At 36.8% G+C, this 23369-nt stretch overlaps 3 protein-coding genes across 5 annotated transcripts in view; 2 read left to right on the top strand and 1 right to left on the bottom strand.

The window, feature by feature from the left end:
- Positions 1-14997, top strand: part of LOC106138299 (inositol hexakisphosphate kinase 2) — a 42297-nt gene extending 27300 nt beyond the window's left edge. For both annotated transcript variants that reach the window (XM_060947118.1, XM_013339416.2), the window contains 7 exons: positions 3247-3420; positions 5860-5986; positions 8688-8811; positions 9161-9237; positions 9892-10067; positions 11732-11937; positions 13021-14997. In XM_060947118.1, coding sequence (XP_060803101.1) covers positions 3280-3420; positions 5860-5986; positions 8688-8811; positions 9161-9237; positions 9892-10067; positions 11732-11937; positions 13021-13516 — 1347 coding nt within the window. In that variant the 5' untranslated portion in view covers positions 3247-3279 and the 3' untranslated portion in view covers positions 13517-14997. The remainder of the gene's footprint in view (positions 1-3246; positions 3421-5859; positions 5987-8687; positions 8812-9160; positions 9238-9891; positions 10068-11731; positions 11938-13020) is intronic.
- A 660-nt stretch (positions 14998-15657) lies between these two features.
- LOC106138270 (uncharacterized) lies at positions 15658-20286 on the top strand. The gene is made up of 12 exons (XM_060947436.1): positions 15658-15965; positions 16047-16173; positions 16938-17502; positions 17582-17641; positions 17716-18039; positions 18119-18223; positions 18301-18363; positions 18436-18690; positions 19106-19294; positions 19477-19615; positions 19947-20045; positions 20132-20286. Exons 1-12 carry the CDS (start codon positions 15869-15871, stop codon positions 20284-20286), a joined length of 2178 nt encoding a protein of 725 aa, XP_060803419.1. The 5' UTR covers positions 15658-15868.
- Positions 20147-22981, bottom strand: LOC106138285 (transmembrane protein 203). 2 transcript variants are annotated; one of them, XM_013339399.2, is made up of 3 exons: positions 22807-22981; positions 22539-22707; positions 20692-20952 (listed from the first exon to the last, which is right to left on the bottom strand). In XM_013339399.2, exons 1-3 carry the CDS (start codon positions 22957-22959, stop codon positions 20840-20842), a joined length of 435 nt encoding a protein of 144 aa, XP_013194853.2. In that variant the 5' UTR covers positions 22960-22981; the 3' UTR covers positions 20692-20839. The 2 variants fall into 2 exon arrangements, with proteins under 2 accessions (XP_060803420.1, XP_013194853.2); XM_060947437.1 differs by lacking the exon at positions 22807-22981 and having other exon boundaries at positions 20147-20952; positions 22539-22679.
- Between the last annotated feature and the right edge of the window lie 388 nt (positions 22982-23369).

Below are 23369 nucleotides of genomic sequence, written 5' to 3'. Positions count from 1 at the left end.
TCATTATGACAACTCACAGCTCCATTCATTTTAAAGTTTGTTTGTAATAAAAAAAGAATTCACTCTGCTATGTTTCAATATTAAATTATTATATTGAGTAGTCAATATTTTTATCATTATTAAAATGCAAGTTAGTTTCTTTGTTATATTTTCAAATACTTCGGAAATTCTTAAACGTGTGAATAATAAGGTGAGTTCAGCCAGAGTAATTTTCATAAACTCCTTAAAATTCCTCTGATGACGACACAAATAGCATATTGACTAAAATTAGAGACTGAATAAACAGGATCTCGAGAGGTTTCAAGTCAATATTGTGAAATTTTGTTTCACAAACAAACAGCTCGCTATTTTGAACTGTTATACTATAAATATTAATCTGAAGCTATTAATAATATCATCGAGGTATTCTTGGATATCTTCTGCGTCGTATGTCGCCTTATCATTATGAGTAGTAACTGAAAGCCTTCCAATTAGAAAGTTATTATCTCTGTTCTTCTGGATGTTCTTAATACTTTTAATGAAAATAACTGAATGTCAGCAACTGAATACCATATACAAATTTTGATTAATTTTAATTGTTACATTTATCGTCACTCACGGTACGATACCATATATCTAAGTCTATACCATATATCTATCTATCATATAACTAGTACATATATTAAGAAGTGTGTGCTTGAATCATAAAAAGATGCTTTTTAGTTTTTTCTTTACCGAAATACTCTCGCATCTCGTACAGCTTTAAGATCAAGATCGTGTACTGGTTTATCATTAAGATGAAAACTCACGTGCTTGAAACCGCAAACGACCCAGTGACCCGGCAGTAACCCATATTTCCACCGCACCCTCACTACGTCGCGCTTGGCTGCAGATACTTTGAGATGCGTCGTCTTTAGAGTGGCTTGATAAACTACTTCAGTATGTTTGTCTGTACGAGTGTCTGTGTAATTGTCTGTTTTTCCTTTCAGTTCCGTTTCGTTAAAGTTTCGTTAGGTCTAAAAATGTCATTAGGTTGTCAAGTTTGCGTTAGAGCATGTCTTTTGTAATGATCTATAAATCATAGGTATTAAAAGGCATTGCTTAATAGTAGCTACTTAATCACTATAAAACATGAAATTATTATCTTATTGTCCCTATTGGTAAATTTTGAATAATTTGTGAGTTTTTAATTTCGCTTCGTTGATGGTAAGTTTTAATTTCTTCGAATCGTGGCAACCACAGCGAAACCCAGAAATTAGGTCAGCAGCGATCTGGAAATAGTTAAAATTAAATATGAGGAGGAATTATATTCCTAAAAACATATGTTGACGATGAAAATGACTTCTACCACAAGAAAAGTAAAGGGTTACTTTTTGTCCTTTTATTTTTCTTGGCGTTTAAGAATTGCTTAATTGTATAATTTACATTACTAGAAATATTTGGTTCAATTTGGGATAAATAAATTCATCATTTTCATTTCTAGTGTTGGCAAAAAATCACTCTAATTGTACGATTCAAATTTCGGATAAATCAACTCTCGATATGTATTTTTACATATCTTATGTAATGTGGTTTTGTAGTTGTGTGTGTTGTTTTCAATAATAGCAGCATTATTTATTTTTGTTGCTCTATTTCTGCTGTCTCTGTTTTGATATATTGTGAAATTTCTCTGAAACAGTCTGCCGGGTTGGCGAGGCGGGGCTTGTACGTCACTAGTTCTCCTATTTGCATTTGCGAGTTCGAATCTAATTTGGTGACGCCGCTTCTGGCAGTGAATAAAACACGTCGAGCATTCGACGCAACGACGACGTGTAGCGTTGCCGTAGAAATCGCCCGCGTTGCTTTGCGTCATCACTCTTTTAAACAAAAAAAACATTGACTTTATGTTGGCATTGAACCACAACATGTTTGTTCTCAACTGTATGTATCTCAACCAGCTGTTCACTATTTCTGATAAAGACATTTCAGTTCGGCACTGGTTGGGTTAAGCTCATCTTGTGAATGAGTTTGTTTCATTTATTTAATTTAAACAGAACCCCAAATGAAATTGAATGATAATATAAGACAATGATATCGAACGAAACACAAACTTCTCGGGTAGTTAATAGTTTTCATCTAGACCCAATTTAATGGAATGAGTCTCGGTTTGGCAGAATTTGTTCCGTACAATTCTGGTTTGTTCTGTGCTCTTGCGTGCGGGTTTTTTAGGACGTGACTGCCTCGAGCTGGAAACGCCTTTGAAGTGCCCGGACGAGCTTTGCAGTCAATCTCAGATCACTGCACTCCTTGCTTGGGTTGAAACTAGTTTCAAGCGAACTTGCCACGCCTTATATCAGAGTGCGTACAATTTACTAAACTAGGGCGTTATTGAACTTTAATTAAGAGCTCGTGCCCGCAGCTGATAAAATTGCCATTATCAAAGCGCAAAGGTCACTTATAAACATTAAAAGTCCGTTGCATTGCTGGTGAATAAATGTTTAGTTGTAGATGAAAGCGTGCTCTTATCTTGCATCAGACTTTCACTATTAAATGGGAGGTCAGCTTAGTACATATTTCAAATGACTAACTGGTTGTAAGTGCCAGCAATGGGTTTGCGTGCAAATTCTGCACGATAATATCATTTATTCATTCTGTAGAAAGCTAATGAAAACTTGATGCAATAAGCCAACTTTTCATAGATTATTTTTTTATTGAATGTTTAAAAAGTAATAAAATCTGATTGCCGAAAGTTGAAAGAAGAATAAAATTAACCGAAAGATTTAAAACGGTGGGAGCTAGTTATATAAATATTAACACATAAATGTTGATAACAACGTCTGCAAATACATAGCTTGTTCTCAACTGTCGAGTTGAAGTAATTTCTACCCAATTTCAAATGATAGCTAAGTGCAATCAAACTCTTAGTGCCAGCCTGGCGCTGCACTACCACTACTGTTTGTGACACAATTTGATTAGAAACAGCCTCACCAATTGCTCACGATATTTCTAAGTTTTAATTGTCATCATAATTTGAAAGAGCAGTGTTGTTGTTTGAAGTCTTAAATTTTGTTCCATAAACTGCATTTTATACCATAAAACATTATTAATTCTGATCTTTATTTTATTGTAAATGTGCAGTAGAAGAAATGAACTAACGTATCAACAATCAAAACAAAACCTTACAAAGACAAAGCAACAAGATTCAACACCAAGTGTGTTACGATGCCTTATACGTACTCAGTATTTTCTCAATTTGTTAGATTTGACCGGTACATTTAATTGGTTCAGGTGGACAGCGGCGGAGGTGGCTCGGCTGAAGTAATGGTGTACTCTCTTGGCTGGGGCATGGGTGAGCCGGAGCGGCGCGGCGCAGACAGGAAGCGCGCGCAGCCGCCCGCGCAGCACAACGCGTTGTCGCCAGACGACGGCCACGAAGTCGATGTTCTGCCGTTGCACAATCAGGTAAGTAACACTATTTCATTTAAATTATTAGTTTAATTTAAAAAATACACGTTCGACTTTTCTGTTATATTCTACTTGTTTCGTTAGTCCCTCCTAATACGATAATATCAAGTGCTTTGACTATAGTTCTTAATGGATACAGTAGGCAGACATTGCGTTGATGTTTTCATCTCTTTGTTTTTGCAAGTACTTAATACGCATTTACTCTAATACGTATAAGATATACATATACTTTAGAGGTTTACGCCGTTTAAAACAACAGCTTTTATAATGAGGAACCAACTAAATATTTATCCCAGCTAATTACGTTCGTGGCGGTACAAAGCTCGGGTAGGGTTGACGCGGGTAGGTGGGTGGCGGCGGGTGGACGTCACCGTGGCCGCCACCAGCGGCTTTTGACATCAAAGCGCACCGGCATACCTGCGCGATATTATCGGCTTGTAATTTCACGCTGTGCAAGTCTAGATCCTACACTAATTAGATTGTGAACAAACATAATCCAAACTGATTTGATGAACTTGATCTTGACCGGGATAAGGTTAAAATAATATTGGGAGTCACAGATGAAATGATTTGTGAGATTTTACACGCTCTGTTGCTTTCTTTGGCATTAGAAGTAGTAGTTCGAGATGATGATTTTTATATGGCTGTTACCGCCCAAGCGATTTTTGGTAGAGATAGTGATAGACTTGACGTTGCGGTAGTTATTATAGCCGAGTTAGATTTATATTATGCCAAGACAGCTGGTTTCTTCTCGCTTGCTGTGTTTAATATTAATAACTGTTCCGACATTCGTAATTGCGGTCTGTATGACTAACGGAGCGTGCCGGAACGGATTCTGCTGAGCAGGTGCGCATTCGTTTTATTTGACACGCACTATGTCGTATATCAATTCTATATTTGACATTGTATTGCATACCATCGTTTAGATAATGTTAATGAATGCCTTGCTAGGTTTGTCATATTAATAAGATTTTAATCTGCGCTTAAATTAAGAACAAACAATGTTTCCTCGTTTGTGATCTGATCATCATCATATTGCTTGAAGTCTAATTTCTTGCTCGGTTGGAGACTGAAATTATATTTTTTAAATTTAATTTATGTATTTCGTTCAGCACCTTCATGGAATTTGGGTGTTGTAGTGAAATGACGTACTAGCAGCACTCCCTTCGGGGCGCTCCCATACTTTAGATTATGTATGGTGTTGCAAGACATACTTAGTTATTGTAATAAACACTCGTTTTTAAGGCGTCTTCCTTGTAACATTCAAAATCAATATTTCAGTAAATCTATTTAAAATCTTTATCAGGTCAAATCGGGTAACACAGGGTCGTTGAGCCCAGTTCAGGTGTAAGTACGTCGGGTCGTTCGTTGTCGGGTCAACGGCAGTACACCGCCATATTTTTTCTTTTTCTCGCCTTGTAATTTCATCGCTAGCGTGCTCACCAGACTGCAGTGGGTTTGTTCCATGCACGTGTGAGTTATGCGAACGCACTCACACAGAAGACGTATGGTGCATTGATTTTATTGCTTTTTTTGTGAGGCTCGTTGGAAAGTAACCATACTTTATGAAGTTTCTGTTTGCGATTGGTGTAGTCGACAGCAATACCAACAATTTATTCAGTTTATATTTGTTTTAAACAGAAATTCAAATAATATCGAAAACAAATTTTCCGACTCTAATGTTGCGGAATGTGAAATAATATAAAAATTATGACAGATAATTGTTTTGAACTAGTAAGGTATGAGCACTGCTTACTTAGTGTATAAATAACGTTTTAATGAAACTAGTTCTAGAATCGGCGTAATAGACAAAGCGGATACTGATAACGGTATTACTAAAACGGAGAATTGTTTGAAAATCGTTTTTTTAGCAAAACGCCAAGGCCGAGTCGGTGACGACATGCAGTGTCTTATCGATCAATACAATCACATTGTCCGGGTTGTTGACGTACGATCTATCTTCGCTTATATATAAATTTATACTTATACATTGTAATTAAATTATCTACATGCCAAACAGTAGTCGTCGCCTTATTCTGTGTGTCGAAGGCCGATGCCCGAAATATTGTTTTTTTTATGTCCTATATACATAATATATTTTCAAAATTCCTTATGTTTTCAGTTTTATCTCCGAATAAATAAACTGTCACTATAAATCAATTGTGCCAAAGTAATTTTTAAATACGTACCGTATATAACCTCGATTAACTTTAATGTAGCTACAGGACCAAATATGTCTCCCTGTCTGTGGTGATCCCAATTATAATATGATTGAATTTCTAACGTGAGAAACAGACTTCAATGTGTCAAGGATTATGTTTTGCCGACCCATAAATAAGACCAGCTTTGGCGTATCTCAGTAGCGGTTACATAACAGATAAAACACGTTCTAGAGTGTGTACTGATAATGTCAACGTTAAATTATTTCCTCGACAGGTGGGCGGCCACACCAGGTTACTCGTGCTAAATGACAGCACAGTAATAAAACCCCTGAATATTCGTGAACTGCATTTTTACCAGAACATTCCTGAAGATATACAGAACTTCGTTCCCAGATATAAAGGTGAGAAACATTTTGATTCTCTATAAACATTAGATTGTGCCCGAAAAGCTTTTCCGATTCGCTCAGTGCATCGTAATGAATCATTCATTGCATCTTACATATTCAATTTTTTTTTAAGAATTGTCTTGTTTATATAGATATCAATTGTGTTGTTCAATGTTTGCATTTTGGAGCACTAAGGACTGTTATGCGTAGGTACGATTTTCAAATCTTTCATACCAATAATATGTTTATCTTTTATGTGTATGTTTTGAAATACCGTAAGAGGAACATGTTTGTGTGCAATAATAATGTTAATCGATGATTAATCACAGTTTTATCGTTTGCGTCATTTATTGTTTCTAACGCAATCACAGTGATAACTCGACCACGCGCCACAGCGTATGTTTGAAGGCTGTGATAAAAAGTAACATGTTTTATAAATGTATTGTTTTGTTTTATACTAGCTCCTTAATGCTCATATCATCGTACATGTCGAGTAATGAGTGTGACAGGGACGTGTGCATGTTCGTTATACAAACCCGCCGACCGCATTTATAGGATTTTTTATGTTCTTCTCAATGTGTAGATATGTTAGTTAAATTTTACAAAGTATGAACATTATTTTCGTAATTTTGTTACTCGTTTTTATTTTTTTACTACTTAAGTTTATGAACAAGTTTTTAAGTGTCTTTATTTGATCAGTGCCCTTTTCTTTATATTTATTTCATTAGGTTTTCTTGAAATCGTAAACGACATATTTTTTTTTACATCGAAACGGTTTTCTGCACATTAAAGGAATACTTTTTGATATTTGATATAATCAGTGCATATTGCTGTTAAATTACTTTCGAATATAATTAAGTATGATGTTAATTTATTTATTATTTATAATGATTACAAAAACAAGATCAATTTTTCTTCTGATGATTAAAGATAATAAAAGATAAAATATATAAATAATTCGTAACATGTCGGTTGGCTCACTAAGCGGTAAGTCCCGCATTGCATTTCATCCTTTGACAAGACACAAATTATATCACATGGCAACTATATTACAAGCAATTTATATTATTACAATATTTTCCGCATATTTTGAATACAGTCAGTATATCTGTTTTATCATGACGGTCGTGTATTGACCGTCGTCGATAAGTCGTAAATCTTTTTTCACATAGTTTTTACACAAATAAGTTAACTATGTATAAATAAGGCTGTTAGGATTTAAACTACATTTATTTGATGGAAAAATCCACTTCATATTATCTGACGGATTACATTACATCTTTTAATAAGTTGTAATTAGTTGTCATGATATAATTATTAGTGTTTGATGTCAGCTGCACAATATTCATTGCCTTACTTGGTTATAAATGTTGGACTTATTCCAACTATTGAATACGGATTAAAGTTAAAATGAAGTATAAAAAACTCAAAGTAAGTATTACCTTAGGAAATTAACCAGTTGGTATATGAGAACATATTGTGCATATGAATAACTTTTACTTATTGTTGTTTTAAATATTTAATGATTCATTCACTTGTCATGATCTAAGTAAGCGTTCTTTTATTACGTTAACTATCTAAATAAGCATTCTTTTTTAAAGTTATGCAGTAACCTACTGGGCAATAACTATTACTATAATATTTTTAACGTTTATTTTTTCCATATAAGAAATATTCTTATGCCATTATGTAAAACAGTGAATGAATCATGATTAAGTTAAAAGAAGTATACAGACTTTTCTAAGGGGTACTAATTTCTTTTTCATCCATTACATAAAATACGGGTAAAATATCCTAATGATTTCACTCAAAGAAAGAAAGAAATGGCGTATAGTCGTGATTTTCAGTTTATTGTTAAAAAAAGCAACTTATTACCGATAGGTGATTTAGACAATGACAAATGGAAGAACGAATTAATATTAAGATTTGCCATTAGATGTGTAATGAATGAAATAAATAAATAGATCAGAAAGTCTGTAGACTACTAAGAAAACTTAAAAAGCAATGGTAAAAGTTAAAGTAAAGGGCTGATGTAGCGTGGGTGACTTACGGCCGCGAGCTTAGTGAGGAGCGGGGCGGGTTTGAGCGCGAGAGCGGGAACGGAGCGGGGACGGGCAGGGTCAGGACACAATATTAGTTTCCTTGTTGTCGCAAGGGCTGCGGCGCGGCGGCAGGCGGAGCGATGCGGCGGCGCAACACACACCCGCCTCTTATAGCGCCCTAGCGGTAATTTTACATTTTGGGTTTGTAAACCTTTACTTAAACTACATTCAGAACACAAACAACGATTAACACTGAAATACATTTACAAATTTTAAACCCAACGCAACAAACACGATTCAAACCATACAAATACACCACACACACATAAACAAACCCTTATTAAAATGACGTAACTTAATTTTCACTCCCTCATCAAAATTAACGCTGGCAAGTTGCACTCTATTGACCTTTAAATGTAGATAGTAGATAGAACTCTAAGATCTCAGTGGTGTAAGTAACACACTGGCGCGCAGAGATCCAGGTTCGAGTCCTGGCTGAGAGCATGTAGAGTTTGAATCTTCTATCGCTTACCATTTTTCATATCAATGTGAAGTGAAATAATTGTCAATTGATTTGTTTGTTAAATTTGTTTGAATTACAAAGTGTTGATATAAGTTAGTGTTGTGTGTGTTAAAGTCGAACGTCTGACTTATGGCGAGGCTGTTTGTTGCAGGCGTGATGCAGGCATCTAACACGGGTAGCACGAAATTGGACAAGCGGTACTCGCCATGTTTTCGCGAGGAGAACGGGCGAAAGCAGTCCCTGGGCGGCAAGCGGCGGCGTGACGACGTGTTCAAGTGCGTATCCCGGCCGATGCCTTTATTGGCCGGTCGTGTCTGCGGTTGACACTCCTCGGCACTTGTCATGTGTCCTTTATCATATTTCAGAAGCTTTGACGTACGCCGGTCCCTCGCCCGACGTCGCCATTAATTCATACGTCAATACTTACATGACAATCCCACTAATGCGCGAGCGATGACTCTGCGAGCCCCCGATGACTTGCGTCGTGGAGTCTTGGTAATAATACAATTTGATTGCAATGTAACAATATAACACATTACATCAATTCTGTGTTTCAATTAGCTCCTAAATGGCTCACCTTTTAACGCTCCGGCTGTCACTATAACCTCTACTTTCCTATTGCAGATTTAAAGTGCATCGAAATGGCAATGCGAGCGAAGTGCTCAAGAGCATTGCACACATGGACAACTCGAATAAACAATGTAAGTCACGCTTTCATTAATTTTCTCCCCAACTTGTCTACGTGACATGGTTGTTTTACTTTTATGTTGTTTACCATTGTGCATTATTAAGTTGAGAGATTCGTAGGTAGGCGATGAAAACCACTAACTTTATTTAATTATTTGATAACTGTTTGGTTTGTAATTTAACATTACCTTCAAACTGGCTCAGTCAATACAGTCAAGTCGATATCACCTTATGAATTTCCGTTCTGAAAATATAACAAACACAGACGTACCCTTATCATTAAATACACATTGGCTTCTCAGCTAAATATATGTCAGTCTTGACTTATGTACAGTGAAAATAAAACAAAAGTTGTCTTTGTTGATTCAGGCTTATCTAAAAATAAATAGCCAAGGGAAAATTACAACTCCTCCGCAACTAGAAGTAAATCTGAGAAAAATTTGACATTTTGGCAACTCCTGCTCCTGCATATTTTTAAAACTAAGAATTTTTCCACGATCATTAGTGGCCAGCTCTCTTCGATTTTTCTGACAATATAATACAATTACCCTTTTTCTTCCTTGATCGTGTAGGTCAGTTTTTATATGGAGCGTCTCCCATCTGACCTCCGCGACTTTTGCAGCATTCATCACCTTTATATTAAATTATTTTCATTTCTTCCTCACCAGATTTCCTGATGATGGAGAACATTACCTCTTCGTACCGTCGGCCGTGCGTGCTAGATCTGAAGATGGGCACGCGGCAGCACGGCGACGACGCCTCAGCGGAGAAGAGAAGCAAGCAGATCGCCAAGTGTGCTGCCAGTACCTCGGCCACATTGGGGGTCAGGCTCTGTGGCATGCAGGTATTATATATTCATTTTATTTCTATTTATTTGGTTCGCTAACTGGTTAAATTAAGCCCATGTTCTTTCTCAGGGTCTACTCTATCTCTGTATCTAATTTCATCAAAATCGGTTCAGTGTGTTTAGGCGCATCCATAATTTAAGAAGGGATGTTGTGGCTGTATCTAAGCTCGTTATACTTAATAATTCTAAATATGCGAGTGCAGTCTTTTTATTTAACGGCCGAGAAATTTACCTTTATTTGAAGCTGTTGAACAGCCAAGTGAAAACGCATGACCGCTATTGCACTTAAAAGAAAGTGGAACGCCAAGCCGACTGATAAGACAAAGCGATGTTGTAGGTATTAGTTCTTTTATACTTTCGCGTTGCGTGATATATATGTGTAAACGGGAATTAACGCGAACATTATGTTGTTTTTTCCTGACGTTTTGACCGGGTTGCACCCACTTTGGTCACAGGATGACTGGTGTACCAGTATTTTGGCACCGTCGGCGCGATGGAAACTTTACCAACTGGCATAGGCAATATATTCCATCTTTTCCAAGTACCGTCACACACAACACTGACAACCCTGTCAAAACCGGAGTCAGAGAGAGAGAGGCGAAAGAGATATGCCTCGTCAACGTAATTGAATGAGGCGCCAGTATTCTCAGCCAGTCATCAAGAACTTAACTCCCCTTCACTATACCTAATATAAATTATTTATACGCAATTTTTAACGTAACAGCAATGACTTGCAACAACCCATATAATTTGAGAAACACGTATCTACAAATTGTATAACTCATCAAGTTTACCAATACACGTGGCACAATGTTGTCAAACGGGTAAGTAAATAATAATAGGTTTATGTGTTAACAGGTCGCAGAGTGCTAATCTGTGTAGTTTATACAGACAATTATTATGTAGTTAGGCGGGCGCTCGTGCTTCGTAGATTATTTCGGTCAGTGTCATCTGTGTGATTAAATCGCTATTGCGTTAAATTGTTGACAATGACATATTAAAAGTTTTACCTTATCACAAATTGAGGCATCTTCAATTATAATAATATAATTTTTGGAACTTTGAATTGTCAGTCATTGTATTAGATAAAATAATAATTCAACGGCCTTCTTATCTCCTGGCTTTAATTGCGGTCACATCCTCTCTTTATAGAGGATAAGTCAAGTTAGGTATTATTCGAAGCGACTCCCATCTGACCTCCGCGACCTTTAGTGGGAATCATGATTACGCCACATCCTGAATGGGCAGGTTTCCTCAGGATGTTCATAAGAGTCCATGGTACGTGGCCGCAGTAGCTTTTGCACTTGTGCCGATGCGAATTACTGACGCTTTTTAGTCGGGTACCTTAATCTACGATGTGATACTCTGTATGTCTGTAAGATGACTAATATTCACGTACATAAAGTCACGTCTATATCCCTTGCGGGACAGATAGGGCCAACATTCTCGAAAAGACTGAAAGGCTACGATAAGTTGTATGGCTTCATGTTGGAATTGATAATCAAATAGTGACAGGTTGTTAGCCCAGCGCCTACAAGAGGAATCTTAAGTTTGGAAGCCGATCCCTTAGTCGCCTTTTACGACATCCATGAAAAAGAATGGTTCTATTCTAATTGCCGGCAAGCACACGGCACTTACAAATTATTTGTTGCAATTACCAGATATACGTGCCGGAGACGGGCGCGTGCGTGCGCCGCGACAAGTACTGGGGGCGCGCGCTGTCGGAGGCGGGGCTGCGCGACGCGCTGCGCGAGTTCTTCGCGGGCGGCGGCGGGCTGCGCGTGCGCGCGGTGCGCCGCGTGCTGCGCGACCTGGACGGGCTGCGGCGCGCCATCGCCAAGCAGACCAACTACAGATTCTATTCTTGGTGAGTTTGTCTATATGGGTTTTCATTTTTGCAGAAGATGGAGTGTCTGTACTATTCCAACCCACTCATAGCTTAAACGACCTTTTTGTTAAGGCGTTCTACTCCATAAAATAAAGCCACCTCAACCAACACTGTTGCTAGCATTAAACGTTGGCCTGCGAAGAAGGCCAACTTTTATACATAGGTATTATTATATAGCGTGCTGTCAGGGGAAAGGCTGCGCGAATTCTTTGTGGCTGCGTGTGCGTCGTACGTCGGGTCGTGAGACCTCAACGAACTATTTCCAAGCAGACCAATAGGTTATTTTATAAATTAAGTATTAACTTATTAAAGTTGATGATGTCAGCGCCAGGAGGATGATGGAGGATTTTACACCGATATCTATGGTCGAATTTCCTTCAAATCGGCCGTTACAAAGCTAACCCGATGACGAAAAAATCAATTCGGTCACTTTCGAAATCGAATTTCAAAAACAGTTTTGAAATAAGAAAGGCCAAACCACTGGATAACAGTTCCGAACGTGAAAGTAGTTGTAGATTCTATTGACGCGCTCTTCTTTCTATTTTTGACCAATTTATAATCTATAACATTGCGTTATGACAAAGAATCACCTTTTGAATTATGATGTAAGTTTACGGGGTCAGCGCTCAGAACTTTATCAAACCTAACCTACCACATTATAATAAATGATATTGGTTTTTAATAGTTCTTTATGAACGATAACCTGGTTATATAAATTGGGAGATGTGTCATATTTTCTTTTGTAATTATTGTGATTTTACAACCGATAAAATATTAACGTTTGTGAAAACATCACGTACGTACCTAACGCGATAAAGGCGATGGTTAAGTCATAAAATTATTCAATGTTGCATAACGTACAAGGTCGAGTTATCACAAAGAAGAAAAAGTGATTTTTAAGAGTTAGGTAATTTTCTTAAAAGAATAATGCGTCAGCGAACGAAAATGTAGTGGTTTATGTCCGTTAGTTGTAGATCGGTTAAAACCAGAAATATGACCGAGGGTTAAAACACTGAATATGAGTACTAACAAATCGATTGACGTGTATTTTTTCTTTTCCAGTTCATTACTTATAGTGTACGAAGGCGACACGAGCTCCCCGCCGGCGAGCAGCGGCCAGGAGTACGACGGCGACGCGTCCAGCAGCTCCGCCGACCTCGCGGCCGACGCCGAGCACTTCGACATGTCCACGCTGCACCACGAGATCGAGCGCCGCCCCGCCTTCCAGCCGCACTCGGAGGAGACCATGGGCGGCTACGAGGACGGCGAGCTGGCCGGCGGCAGCCCGCGCCCGCAGCCGCCCAGCCCCGACTCCGCCGACAGCTGGATGGCGTACTCCTCCGCCAGCAGCGAGTCCTGGCGCGAGCGGCCCGCCGAGGCCGAGCGCGTGGACATCCGCATGATCGACTTCGCGCACACGGCGTTCGCGGGCGCCGCGGCCGAGTCGCCGCTGGCCACCGCCACGCCGCACCACGGGCCCGACTGCGGCTTCCTCACCGGCATCGACAGCCTCAAGCGGCTGCTCACCGAGATCCTCCCGCCGCAGCCCTACAGTTAATGACCGCCGCCAGCACTCGACGAATCGCATTCGAAATTTGAGCGCGAGCTCGCAAATCTCCGCCGCGCGGCGGCGCCTCTTTCCCACCAAAAATTGTACGGTTGTAGATCGGTTTTTGAATCGCCGCCCCGCGGCTCGTCGGTGTGGTGCGCCGCTCGGAGACAGCGTCCGGCTGCCGTGTGATTACATAGAGAGGGGCGTACACGATTCGTACCGCCTTTCGATTAGAGGACGCGATCTTTTTATGTAACCCCACGGTAATATCGCACTTAGTGAATGTTGGCGTTACAAACTACGTTAATTTAATGTTAAAATTATTATAATTTAAAGTGGGACCCAGTAGGTATTCTTAAAACGTGTATTTTTAAGTATTACTATTAAGTTATTCCAGATGGACGTGCTTTTGATTTAATCCTCGCTTTTTTGTTTTGGTCTGCACGAAAATGGTTGTTTTGTAATTTTTACTTTAAATTAGTAGACATTCCCCTCATTGAATTGTAAATGTTGTTTAGGTCTTTATTCTAAATATGTTACTATTGGAGTTCGGTTTGCATTTAGTTCCCACATTTTAGTTCAAAATATTAAACGATGTAAACCACAAAGGTACTAATTGACCCCAGTCAGTGAAGCCAAAGTAAATTTAGTGTAGATCATTGTGTGTCCAATTGCAACAATATCACAAATATTCTCTCAATGTGTAGAAGATAGGCTTGTAGGTATATTATTGACATCCAAACTGGTGTTTGTGAACAAACTATTCAATGTGTTTTTTTGACTGAATCGCTGATAAAGTAATATTAGTATCTTTTGTGGAGTGTGTACCTTTGAGTAGTCGTGAATTACAAGTAACACACATTTGACAAAAGGGTTTTATCATAATTTTGCTAACAGTATTATTGAGTTGTCAGCGAGAATGTTGGGCATTGGTTCGTTTTAAGGAGGAATACTTGTGAGAACTTGCATAGAGGTGCCACTTGCGGCCGCGCGCTGTTCCAAGCTAAAACTGAATTAAATGTCTACTTAAGCGGTAGTAAAATGAATTTTCTTTTGACTTTAGTAGGGCGCACAAAATTAAATAATGCCGTGAACAATTTATATAAAACTTATCACACGCCTATGTAGCAATTTGATTAATGGCTTAAGTTTATTTATATTTACAACAACGGTTCACGATCACGGTTTCTTAATTTAATTTATTATTATTATTAGGTGCTCTATAATTATACTGGCTCTAACAGCATGGACCAGCGCAGCGGCGAGCACACGACAGAATGTGTGATTGACCACTAGCTAGCCAACATTCCTTTGTGCTGCATTCGTCATTGTTTTGTCCTTATACTTTTTTTTATTAGTGGGATAAATTTATGAAAAGTACCTGGTTTAAAATTAGGATGCTAGGTTGTATTACAAATTATCATTTATGTCTGTTATTTTAAATAACTGTATGACACTATTTTGTTAAATAAATTTTAGGTATTGAATGATTTGTTTGATTTCTGATGATGCCTGGTATATATAGCGTAGGCCTCAATGAAGCCTAAAGCGGCTATCATGATATTTTTTTGGTATTAAATTCATAACATAATCGGGGTCTTAAAGTCAACCTTTTATGGATTCTACAAAAACATAACTTTTTTAGACTAGCTATTGCCCGACTTCGTTCGTCGACAATCTCATGAAATAAATGGGTTTCTCTGTTGTTTTCTACAGTAACATCTAACGTAACTATGTGGCATAGGCTGGTCATGTCCTTGGAAAACTATAATAAAAGCCATATAACCCGTAGATATTCAGGCACATATTCCTAATTGTAATGACCATTGGGCCAATTAGTTTTTAATCTAAACTAATATTATAAAAACTGAAGAGTTTGTTTGTTTGTTTGAACGCGCTAATCTCAGCAACAATTGGTTCGAATCGAAAAATTCTTATTGCGTTGAATAGACCATTTATTGAGGAAGGCTATAAGGAGCAAAGAAATACTGGAATATGTTAAAAAAACGGGGAAAATTATTCATCCTTGAGCATTTGAATAATTCCCAAAATAACAATTCCGCGTGGGCGAAGTCGCGGGCACAGCTAGTACTTAATACGGGGACAGTCCATCATTTAAAAAAATAGCTACAATCACAGATATTAATTTATATGTAGTACCACAATGATTTGTCTCTACATTTTATGATCTTTGCAGTAGGTAGCTAAAAATAAAGTTTTCCCGCCATTTGGGTAGGTACATTCCGATTCTGATCGCGCGTCTTTTGAAACAAAATTTTCCTTTAAAACTAGGTTAATTTATTTTTAATTTCGTTGCGTTTTAATAATAAAGGTGCACTGTGAATAATTTTTATCAAAATGAGCGAATGTACAGATGTTCAGGCCTTGGAAAAAATTTCAAGTGAAGTAGATGAGTCACAAGTTAAAATTATTTTATCCAGTCATTGCATCAAAGGTAACGCTTGTTATTGCTTGTTATTACAAGGGAACCAAAATTTTGTATGCATAAGTTTATGATGACAAATATTTTTTGCAGCACAAGCCTTTTTGGTTAATAAGTTACGAAAACAGTCTGAGCGACAAAAGGAAATCTGTATTTTTTTAAGCAATAGTAATGTGAAATTGGAGGCTGAAATAAAACAAGCCGAACAAGAAATTGAAAGGTAAGTTGGTACCTAACTAACCTAAGTAGGTAGGTGTAGTACCTATCGATTACTAAATTCTCAAAATTAAATAACTTAAAAATAGAAGTGCATGTTTGCCGTATTATGTTTGTTTCATTATTCATTATTTGACCCATTATCGGAAATGCCTACTTAGGCAAGTTCGCGATTAAGACTATTCGCTGTTTTTTTTATTGAAAGTGACGCGTGATTGGTTGTTGTGGACTTGTGCCGTAGAGATATCGCCACAAGGTAGTAATTAGGTACAGCTTTTATCCAACGTGATCACCACTTCCTAGCGACACACCCCGGCTTTATATATTAACGTAGAAAATAGAATGATGAGTAACGACATGATTGACTATTTTCCACCACTCTCCAATTAATATTATCTGGCCCAAATTTTTATCTATGACTAAGTATCGGTACACTTGAATCATCGAAATGGCTCCAGTAATTTTCTTTATATCGTATCTCTTCTTTCCCATGACGACTTTTGGTTGATAAGTTACGACCCGGTCGGTTATATCCCTACCTTTCTGAATAGGCAAGCACATTATCGCCTGTCGTCAAATTATAATTATAAAAAAATAGAGCGCGGGAATGCTGTCTGTGTGTCCAAATGTAATATATTTTTTTTTCATAGTTTAGGATTTGACTTTATTTTTATTAGGTATTTTTATTATAAGTACCTATATGGTGTAGAAATTTTAATAGTCACATCTTGTAAATTCAATAAAAAAATATCTTTTATTGTTTTTTAGTTTACGGTCAGCGTATGAAAGTATTAGATCAGCAAATGTGGACCTCAGAAAAGAACTACTTTTAGCAAAAGATAACAAAATTGAAATTGAGGATCATATTCAACGTGGTGAAAAGAAATACGAAGATTTATGGTTGGAATGTAAAACCAGATACGAGGGTATACCATATGTACAAGAACTACTCCAAAAAACAGAAATTTCTAAAATATTGACAGAAAACATTAGCGCCTTACAAAATGAGGTTGAAATCCTAGTTAAGGAAATTAATACAAAGAAAACAGAATTGATGAATTTGGATAAAAAACGAGTAATAGAACTGGCGAGTTATTTTGTGACTGAAATGCCTGTTACACTTAAAATAATAGAAGAGAGGTCTCTTGAAATTAATATACTCACACAAGAATTAGAAAAACTTGGAAAAGTACAAGAAGCAAAAGAAAATGAAGAAAAAAATGTCGCATCTCTTGAATCAAAGAAAGCAGTTATACCAGCCGGCGATCTCAAGATGTCGAATTCAGTAGATAATTGGCCCAATTTATATTCGAACACCAACGAATCTTTGCCGGTATTTGGTTTTTTCTATGCTTATTTCGTACAATATCATAAATTTACTTGTGTTCACCAATATTTTTTTAATTACACAGATTCCGGAACTAAAGCTGTTTGCTACAGATTTTGATGTACTAAGTGCGAAATTAGATGAGGTATGTTTTTCGAATTACTTAATAATAATTATTAACTGTAGCATATACCCTCTTAAAACTTTCATTTATTTTAGATTAAGATAAAGAAAGTAGAAATGCTACAGGCAACTCCTTTAAAGAGGACGGATACAGATTTAACAGAGGAAGAGGCAACAGCGCACAAAAAGCCTAAGAAATCAACAGAAAACCTACCATACTACTTCAGTAAACCTGTAACGGTCGAGGAAAGTATTAATGATATTCACGCTAAATGTAATTTCGCCAACCGAAAACTTATAAACATTCTTGAAGATATAACACTTGATAGTAATGCCACTTACAAATTAGTTTCGAAAGTGAATGCAGACAGTCTTAAAGGTGTTGAGTCTATTGGGATTCACGCCTCTGCGACTGACAAGGTACCTAAGGCAAATAAAAGATAATACTATTTAATACGTTGTAATAAATAAAAAAAATATATTATATCATTATTTAAAGGTGGACACGCCTATTGACACTGAACAAATTGAGGAAATTGACATAACAGACACTAATTCTAGAAATATTGTGGTACCGCCCACACAATTCATGGACTATACACAGGTGAGATGATAGCTGGTTTTTTGTAATACAAACATTTTATGATAATTGTTAATTTCATTTTGGGGTGATGCTTATAGGAAGTCATCAGGGCTTCACAACACACAGCCGAATCAGAAAATAACAATGCTGTTGGTATGAAGGTATAAAATCCTCCATAGTTAAATACAATTCATTAATGGATTAATTTATAATACATAATACATTTATTATAGAATTCTCAGGAGAATGTGAAGAAAAGGGTATCTTTTGATCTGACCAGCAGTGTGCAAATTACGTCAATGGAAGATGAAGACTGTGACGAGGTACAAAATGTAGAACCAGATGCAAACAAAACTGCGAATAGCGAGCTAGACATGACTGGAGCTAGCGACGATGGCTACAATAAGATCAGAGATATGATACTAAAAAAACATAATCTGGACCTGTCACCCCAGTTTGTGTATGCTAAAAATAACACTATCAAAATGGTAATTTTTATAAATTTCTGTATGTAACTTATGTAATTTTTCATTAGATGATTGTTATGCCATTAATTCGTGAAAAGGAAATGTAAAAGAAGAAATAGTAACAGGAATAGAAAAGGGAATGCTTAGATGGTTTGGTCGAAATGATGAATAAAGTTAGGTTGACTAATTAAATCTACAAAGGGAGTGTAAATGGGACTGGTGAAGTGGGAAGACCAAGACCAACATACTTACCTTGATCAAATTGGAGACGTTCTGGCAAAAGGTCAGGGCAAGAGTACCCGAAACCGACGAGCTTGTATGAAGAGAGTTATGAATGTGGATGAAGCGAAAGAAGCAGGTATCGTGGAAAGTATGAAGATGTAGTCTTTGCTTACCCCTCTGGAAGAGGCATAATTTAATGTAACTTTGTCTACAGAGAAGTGAGGATAGCGTGACATCGAAATTTTTCCCGCCGTCTAAGGTTATAGATGTTCAAAATACTGAGGTGCTTCAACAACAAGAAATTACTGCTAATAGCAAGAATAAAGAACTTGACATGCAAGTGGAAAATGAAGCAGAAAATGCTACTGATAAAGAAAAAGACCCTGCAGTCTCTCAATCAAAGGTTTGTGAAATAATTAGTCTGACGTATTTAATAATTGAAAAGATTACTAATCGGAATTAGACTTTTAAGTTTAATTACATTATGATATTTTCTCGCCATTGATAGTTTTGTAAATACGTGCTAAGTTATTGTAACTGGTGTGGTACATCAAAAGAACAATTAAATTTGCCATTACTTTATAGATAAAAGCTCAAAAAGTTGAAAATACCGTCAGTGGTTTTCTTTTCAAACATGGTAATCAAGAAATACCAGATTCATTGAATGTGTCTATTAGTACTACTGGTTTTGATGATGGAGATGGTGATTTTCCTCACTGTATTGGTAAGTTTCACCAGGGACATTAATTTATATAGTTTTTATACCTAGTAAGATAATAATAATTACATTTATGTTGTCACTGCATTTTTTTATTTTACTATTTAAAAATAGTGGTATTTCTAAATAATAACCGAGATAAAATAAGGGAACGTGACGTGCGCGTTTATTACCTGTATTATTAATAAACAGATAACTCTTCTCTACATACTTCATAGTATTATGTATGTTTTTCATTCAATGGATTTTGAAGCGGTATTTCGTATAAAATCGTCAAATATTTTGAGGAAATCTTCTGGCTGTATGCAAATGCTCTTATGATAACAATACTTTTCAGATTCCAGCCTCCTTTTATCCCCAAAAGCAGATTTACCAATGCCAATGAGTGGTGATAATGCAGAAGTATTGTCTCAGGAAGTTCCTAACTTTTTATCAGGTTTTACCACAACTTATTTAAAAAAATAATTTGATGCTAACATAGAAATTTATTTTGAACATATTATTTTATCTTTCCTTGTACAGGACTGCGGAAGACAGGATTATCCTTTTTCGGAATGACATCAGTACAAGAAACAAATGCAGATAATAGTGGACAAAATTCATCAAATAATTTTAATTTCAACTTTGGAGGAGATGAGAAGAAAACTAGAGGCGGCTTATTTAGTATGTTCCGTTAATTACATAATTTTTTTATGTGATTGTAATTTTAAAATTAGTTTTTCAATATTGCTAGAAATTAAATTCATTTTCTTATATACAAGTTTAATTTACCATTATAAAATATTAAGACGCTTATGATGATGATGTAACAATATTATGAAGATTACTGATGCAACTGGCATGCTCTAACTGCTATCAGTTGCAACAAAATAAATAGAGGTGCAAAGACTTCACTATACTCTATGGCAGAGTCACCTTGTAATTTTCTACAAAGTAAGAACTTGAATACAAATGTGAGCCCCAAGAAAATTGCACTCCATGACGCTCTGTATAGTGAAGCTTTGTATGAATTCTCCAAGTTCATTCTAATACAAACAATACAGCAAAAATATGCATTCATTGCATCACTAACAAATAATGGAGCAAATATTGTCCACCATGCACTGTTTACAATTCCATCTATTTTAAGAGCTAACAGAACTGAGAAAATAGTGATTGTTATCAAGTTTATCCATATTTCAAACACTGTTAGTCCAATCCACTGCACTATTTCATTCAGTGTGAAAAACATTATGATTGATTGGCACCAAGCATTGCTGTCCGGAATATTCTAATGTGAATAGATGATGAGTGCCTCACTTGAGCTCCAAATTCTAAGTCTTCATTAAGTGGCTCCAAATCATCTGTAATATAATATTAAAATTATTTCTCATATTTTTTTTTTGTCAAAATCACTATTTAAGTTGCTTTACCACTTAAAACACATGTGGTCAGGCAGTAAAAATGCCTGAATAAAAAAGTGCTTTACAGTGAGCCAACTGAATGTGTAAACCTAAACAAAATTTAGGTTAGGTTTTCCAGCAAAGGTTGTGGACCTCAGATAAGAGTAGCAGTTGCAAGACACTGTAAAAACTTGATGTTCTTAATTCAAGAGTGAGGTCATAAGTGACCTTGAGCCTGTCTTCAGAAAGGTGAGGACACAACAGGGATTTACACCAAAAGGAAAAAGACTGCCTAAGTATAAAAACGTCAAAAAAAATATATAATAACACAGAGATGCCTAATCTGTTCTCCATGCTTAGTCCAGTTACGCTTTTGGTTGTTTGTGTTGCCTCATATAATATCAATACTAAAGTTTTGAGTTTGACCTATTCCAAAGTGCCATAAACCACATATAAATGTATTCACACTTGACATAAAAAATTAATGCTGTGGAATAAACTGAAAAGACATTTATGTGGGGCCATGTCATGTTAGCACCAATACAAAAAAGGAAAAGAACCACGGTATGTTTAGAAAGTTTGGGCATGTTAAGAGGATGAATGAAAGCAGGTTGACTAAGCAAATATACAAGGAGGGTGTGGAGAGAAAGGTTGGAGCGGGAGGGCCTGGAGAATGTATCTTGATCAAATTAAGGATGTCAAAGGGTCAAGTCAAGAGTACCATCAAGAAGCCATCAAGCTTGCATGAAGAGGGTTATGAATGTGGATGAAGGAATGGAAGAAAGGATGAAATACAAAGGAGTATGCAGAGATCATGGCAAGTGGAAGGATATAGCCTCTGCCTACCCCACTGGGAAAAAGGCGTGATTTTATGTATGTATCACGTAATCACGTGGAATAATATAGCAATAGAAAAGCAGCTAGGTAAAAAAACGTAGAGTAAAATAGTAAGTAGTTTTTTCTAAGTTTAGGTAAGAAATCACGAACTAGTAAAATTACTGTAGTTATGATTTCTTACATGCAATATATATATAGTTCTCTTATGCAGTGGAAATGAGAGTGTTAAGGAGTATGATGGGTGTGAAATTGAGTGACAGGATAAGGAACAGCGTGATAAGGGAATGTTGTGATGTGAAAGAAGATGTAGTTACAGGAATAGAAAAGGGTATGTTAAGATGGTTCGGTCATGTGGAGAGGATGAATGAAAGCAGGTTGACTAAGCAGATATACAAGGAGAGTGTGGAGGGAAAGGTCGGAGTGGGAAGACCTAGACGAACGTATCTTGATCAAATTAAGGACGTCCTGGTAAAGGGTCAGGTCAAAAGTACCCGAAACCGCCGAGCTTGTATGAAGAGAGTTATGAATGTGGACGAAGCGAAAGAAGTATGCAGAGATCGTGGCAAGTGGAAAGAGGTAGTCTCTGCCTACCCCTCCGGGAAAGAGGCGTGATTTTATGTATGTATGTATGTATGTATGATTTCTTACCTTACTTTTAGAAATTACTTTATAGTAATGAATATACTATTATAATAGGTAATTGAACTCACCGACTAAATCGACAGTGCCAGTGTTTACTTCTATTTGACATGTTCCTGAAAACAGTATCTCGAGCTGTAATGCTAGGTTACAGCACCTCTGGATTGCAGCGCCGAGTCCGTGAAGGATTATTTCCTTTTCACCTTTAGTCAATAGATCGCAACATTTGTCCAGCTGTGCCTAAATAAAACAGGTTAGTATTAAACAATAAAAATAACATTGAAATAAAATGTGATGTAGAAGACAGCCAACATGAGACGCGGTTAACTTTGTACTTACCTTAAAATTTGTCTTTTTTGTTATAAAAATTACATTATCACTGTCTATTGGACGAACTGGTAGTCTCTTTTTAACTGCATAATTCTTATTTTGAAACCGTTTGTGCTTTTTCTTTGGTTCCTCTTTCTTTTGAGAGTTGTTTTCATCTGCCATATTGAAAATGACAACTTATCGATGTCATTTTTGATGGATAGTACGCCAAGATTTTTTTTGGCTTGATTTCTGCCCAAGGATTTTGAACTTATAGATTCCTTGCTTAAGCCCGCCACATACGTACTTATACATTTTTAGTTTATACTCTGTAGAGGAGTCCAGGGTGCGCCTTTCGACCATGAACCTGAATTTGGTTAATCAAGTTTTTACATGAAGCAATTGGCTATATGAGTATAATAAAAATATACATTTCTTTTATGTCATTAGTCTAAATATTATATTTTTGGAGCAATTTTTCAAAAACGCGAGATAAAATTGTTGCATTATTTTAACAAAATCCGTCTCCGAAACACCAACAAGCTCTTATGCGAAATCTACGTCACTGCATGCCATGGCCGCCATATTGCTAA

The sequence above is a fragment of the Amyelois transitella genome, chromosome 13 (assembly GCF_032362555.1).
Source record: "Amyelois transitella isolate CPQ chromosome 13, ilAmyTran1.1, whole genome shotgun sequence".
Lineage (NCBI taxonomy): Eukaryota > Metazoa > Arthropoda > Insecta > Lepidoptera > Pyralidae > Amyelois > Amyelois transitella.
Note: the sequence above shows the minus strand (reverse complement) of the source record. Positions and strands in the feature narration are given on the sequence as shown.

Excerpts from the sequence above, each read along its gene's own strand:
- LOC106138270 (XM_060947436.1), top strand. The coding sequence starts at position 15,869 with ATGAGCGAATGTACAGATGTTCAGGCCTTGGAAAAAATTTCAAGTGAA. Across the intron at positions 17,642-17,715 it reads TAAGTGCGAAATTAGATGAG|ATTAAGATAAAGAAAGTAGA; the intron begins GTATGTTTTTCG and ends CATTTATTTTAG. Across the intron at positions 18,691-19,105 it reads AAAATAACACTATCAAAATG|AGAAGTGAGGATAGCGTGAC; the intron begins GTAATTTTTATA and ends CTTTGTCTACAG.
- LOC106138285 (XM_013339399.2), bottom strand. The coding sequence starts at position 22,959 with ATGGCAGATGAAAACAACTCTCAAAAGAAAGAGGAACCAAAGAAAAAG. Across the intron at positions 22,708-22,806 it reads CAAAAAAGACAAATTTTAAG|GCACAGCTGGACAAATGTTG; the intron begins GTAAGTACAAAG and ends TGTTTTATTTAG. Across the intron at positions 20,953-22,538 it reads TGGCACTGTCGATTTAGTCG|ATGATTTGGAGCCACTTAAT; the intron begins GTGAGTTCAATT and ends ATTATATTACAG.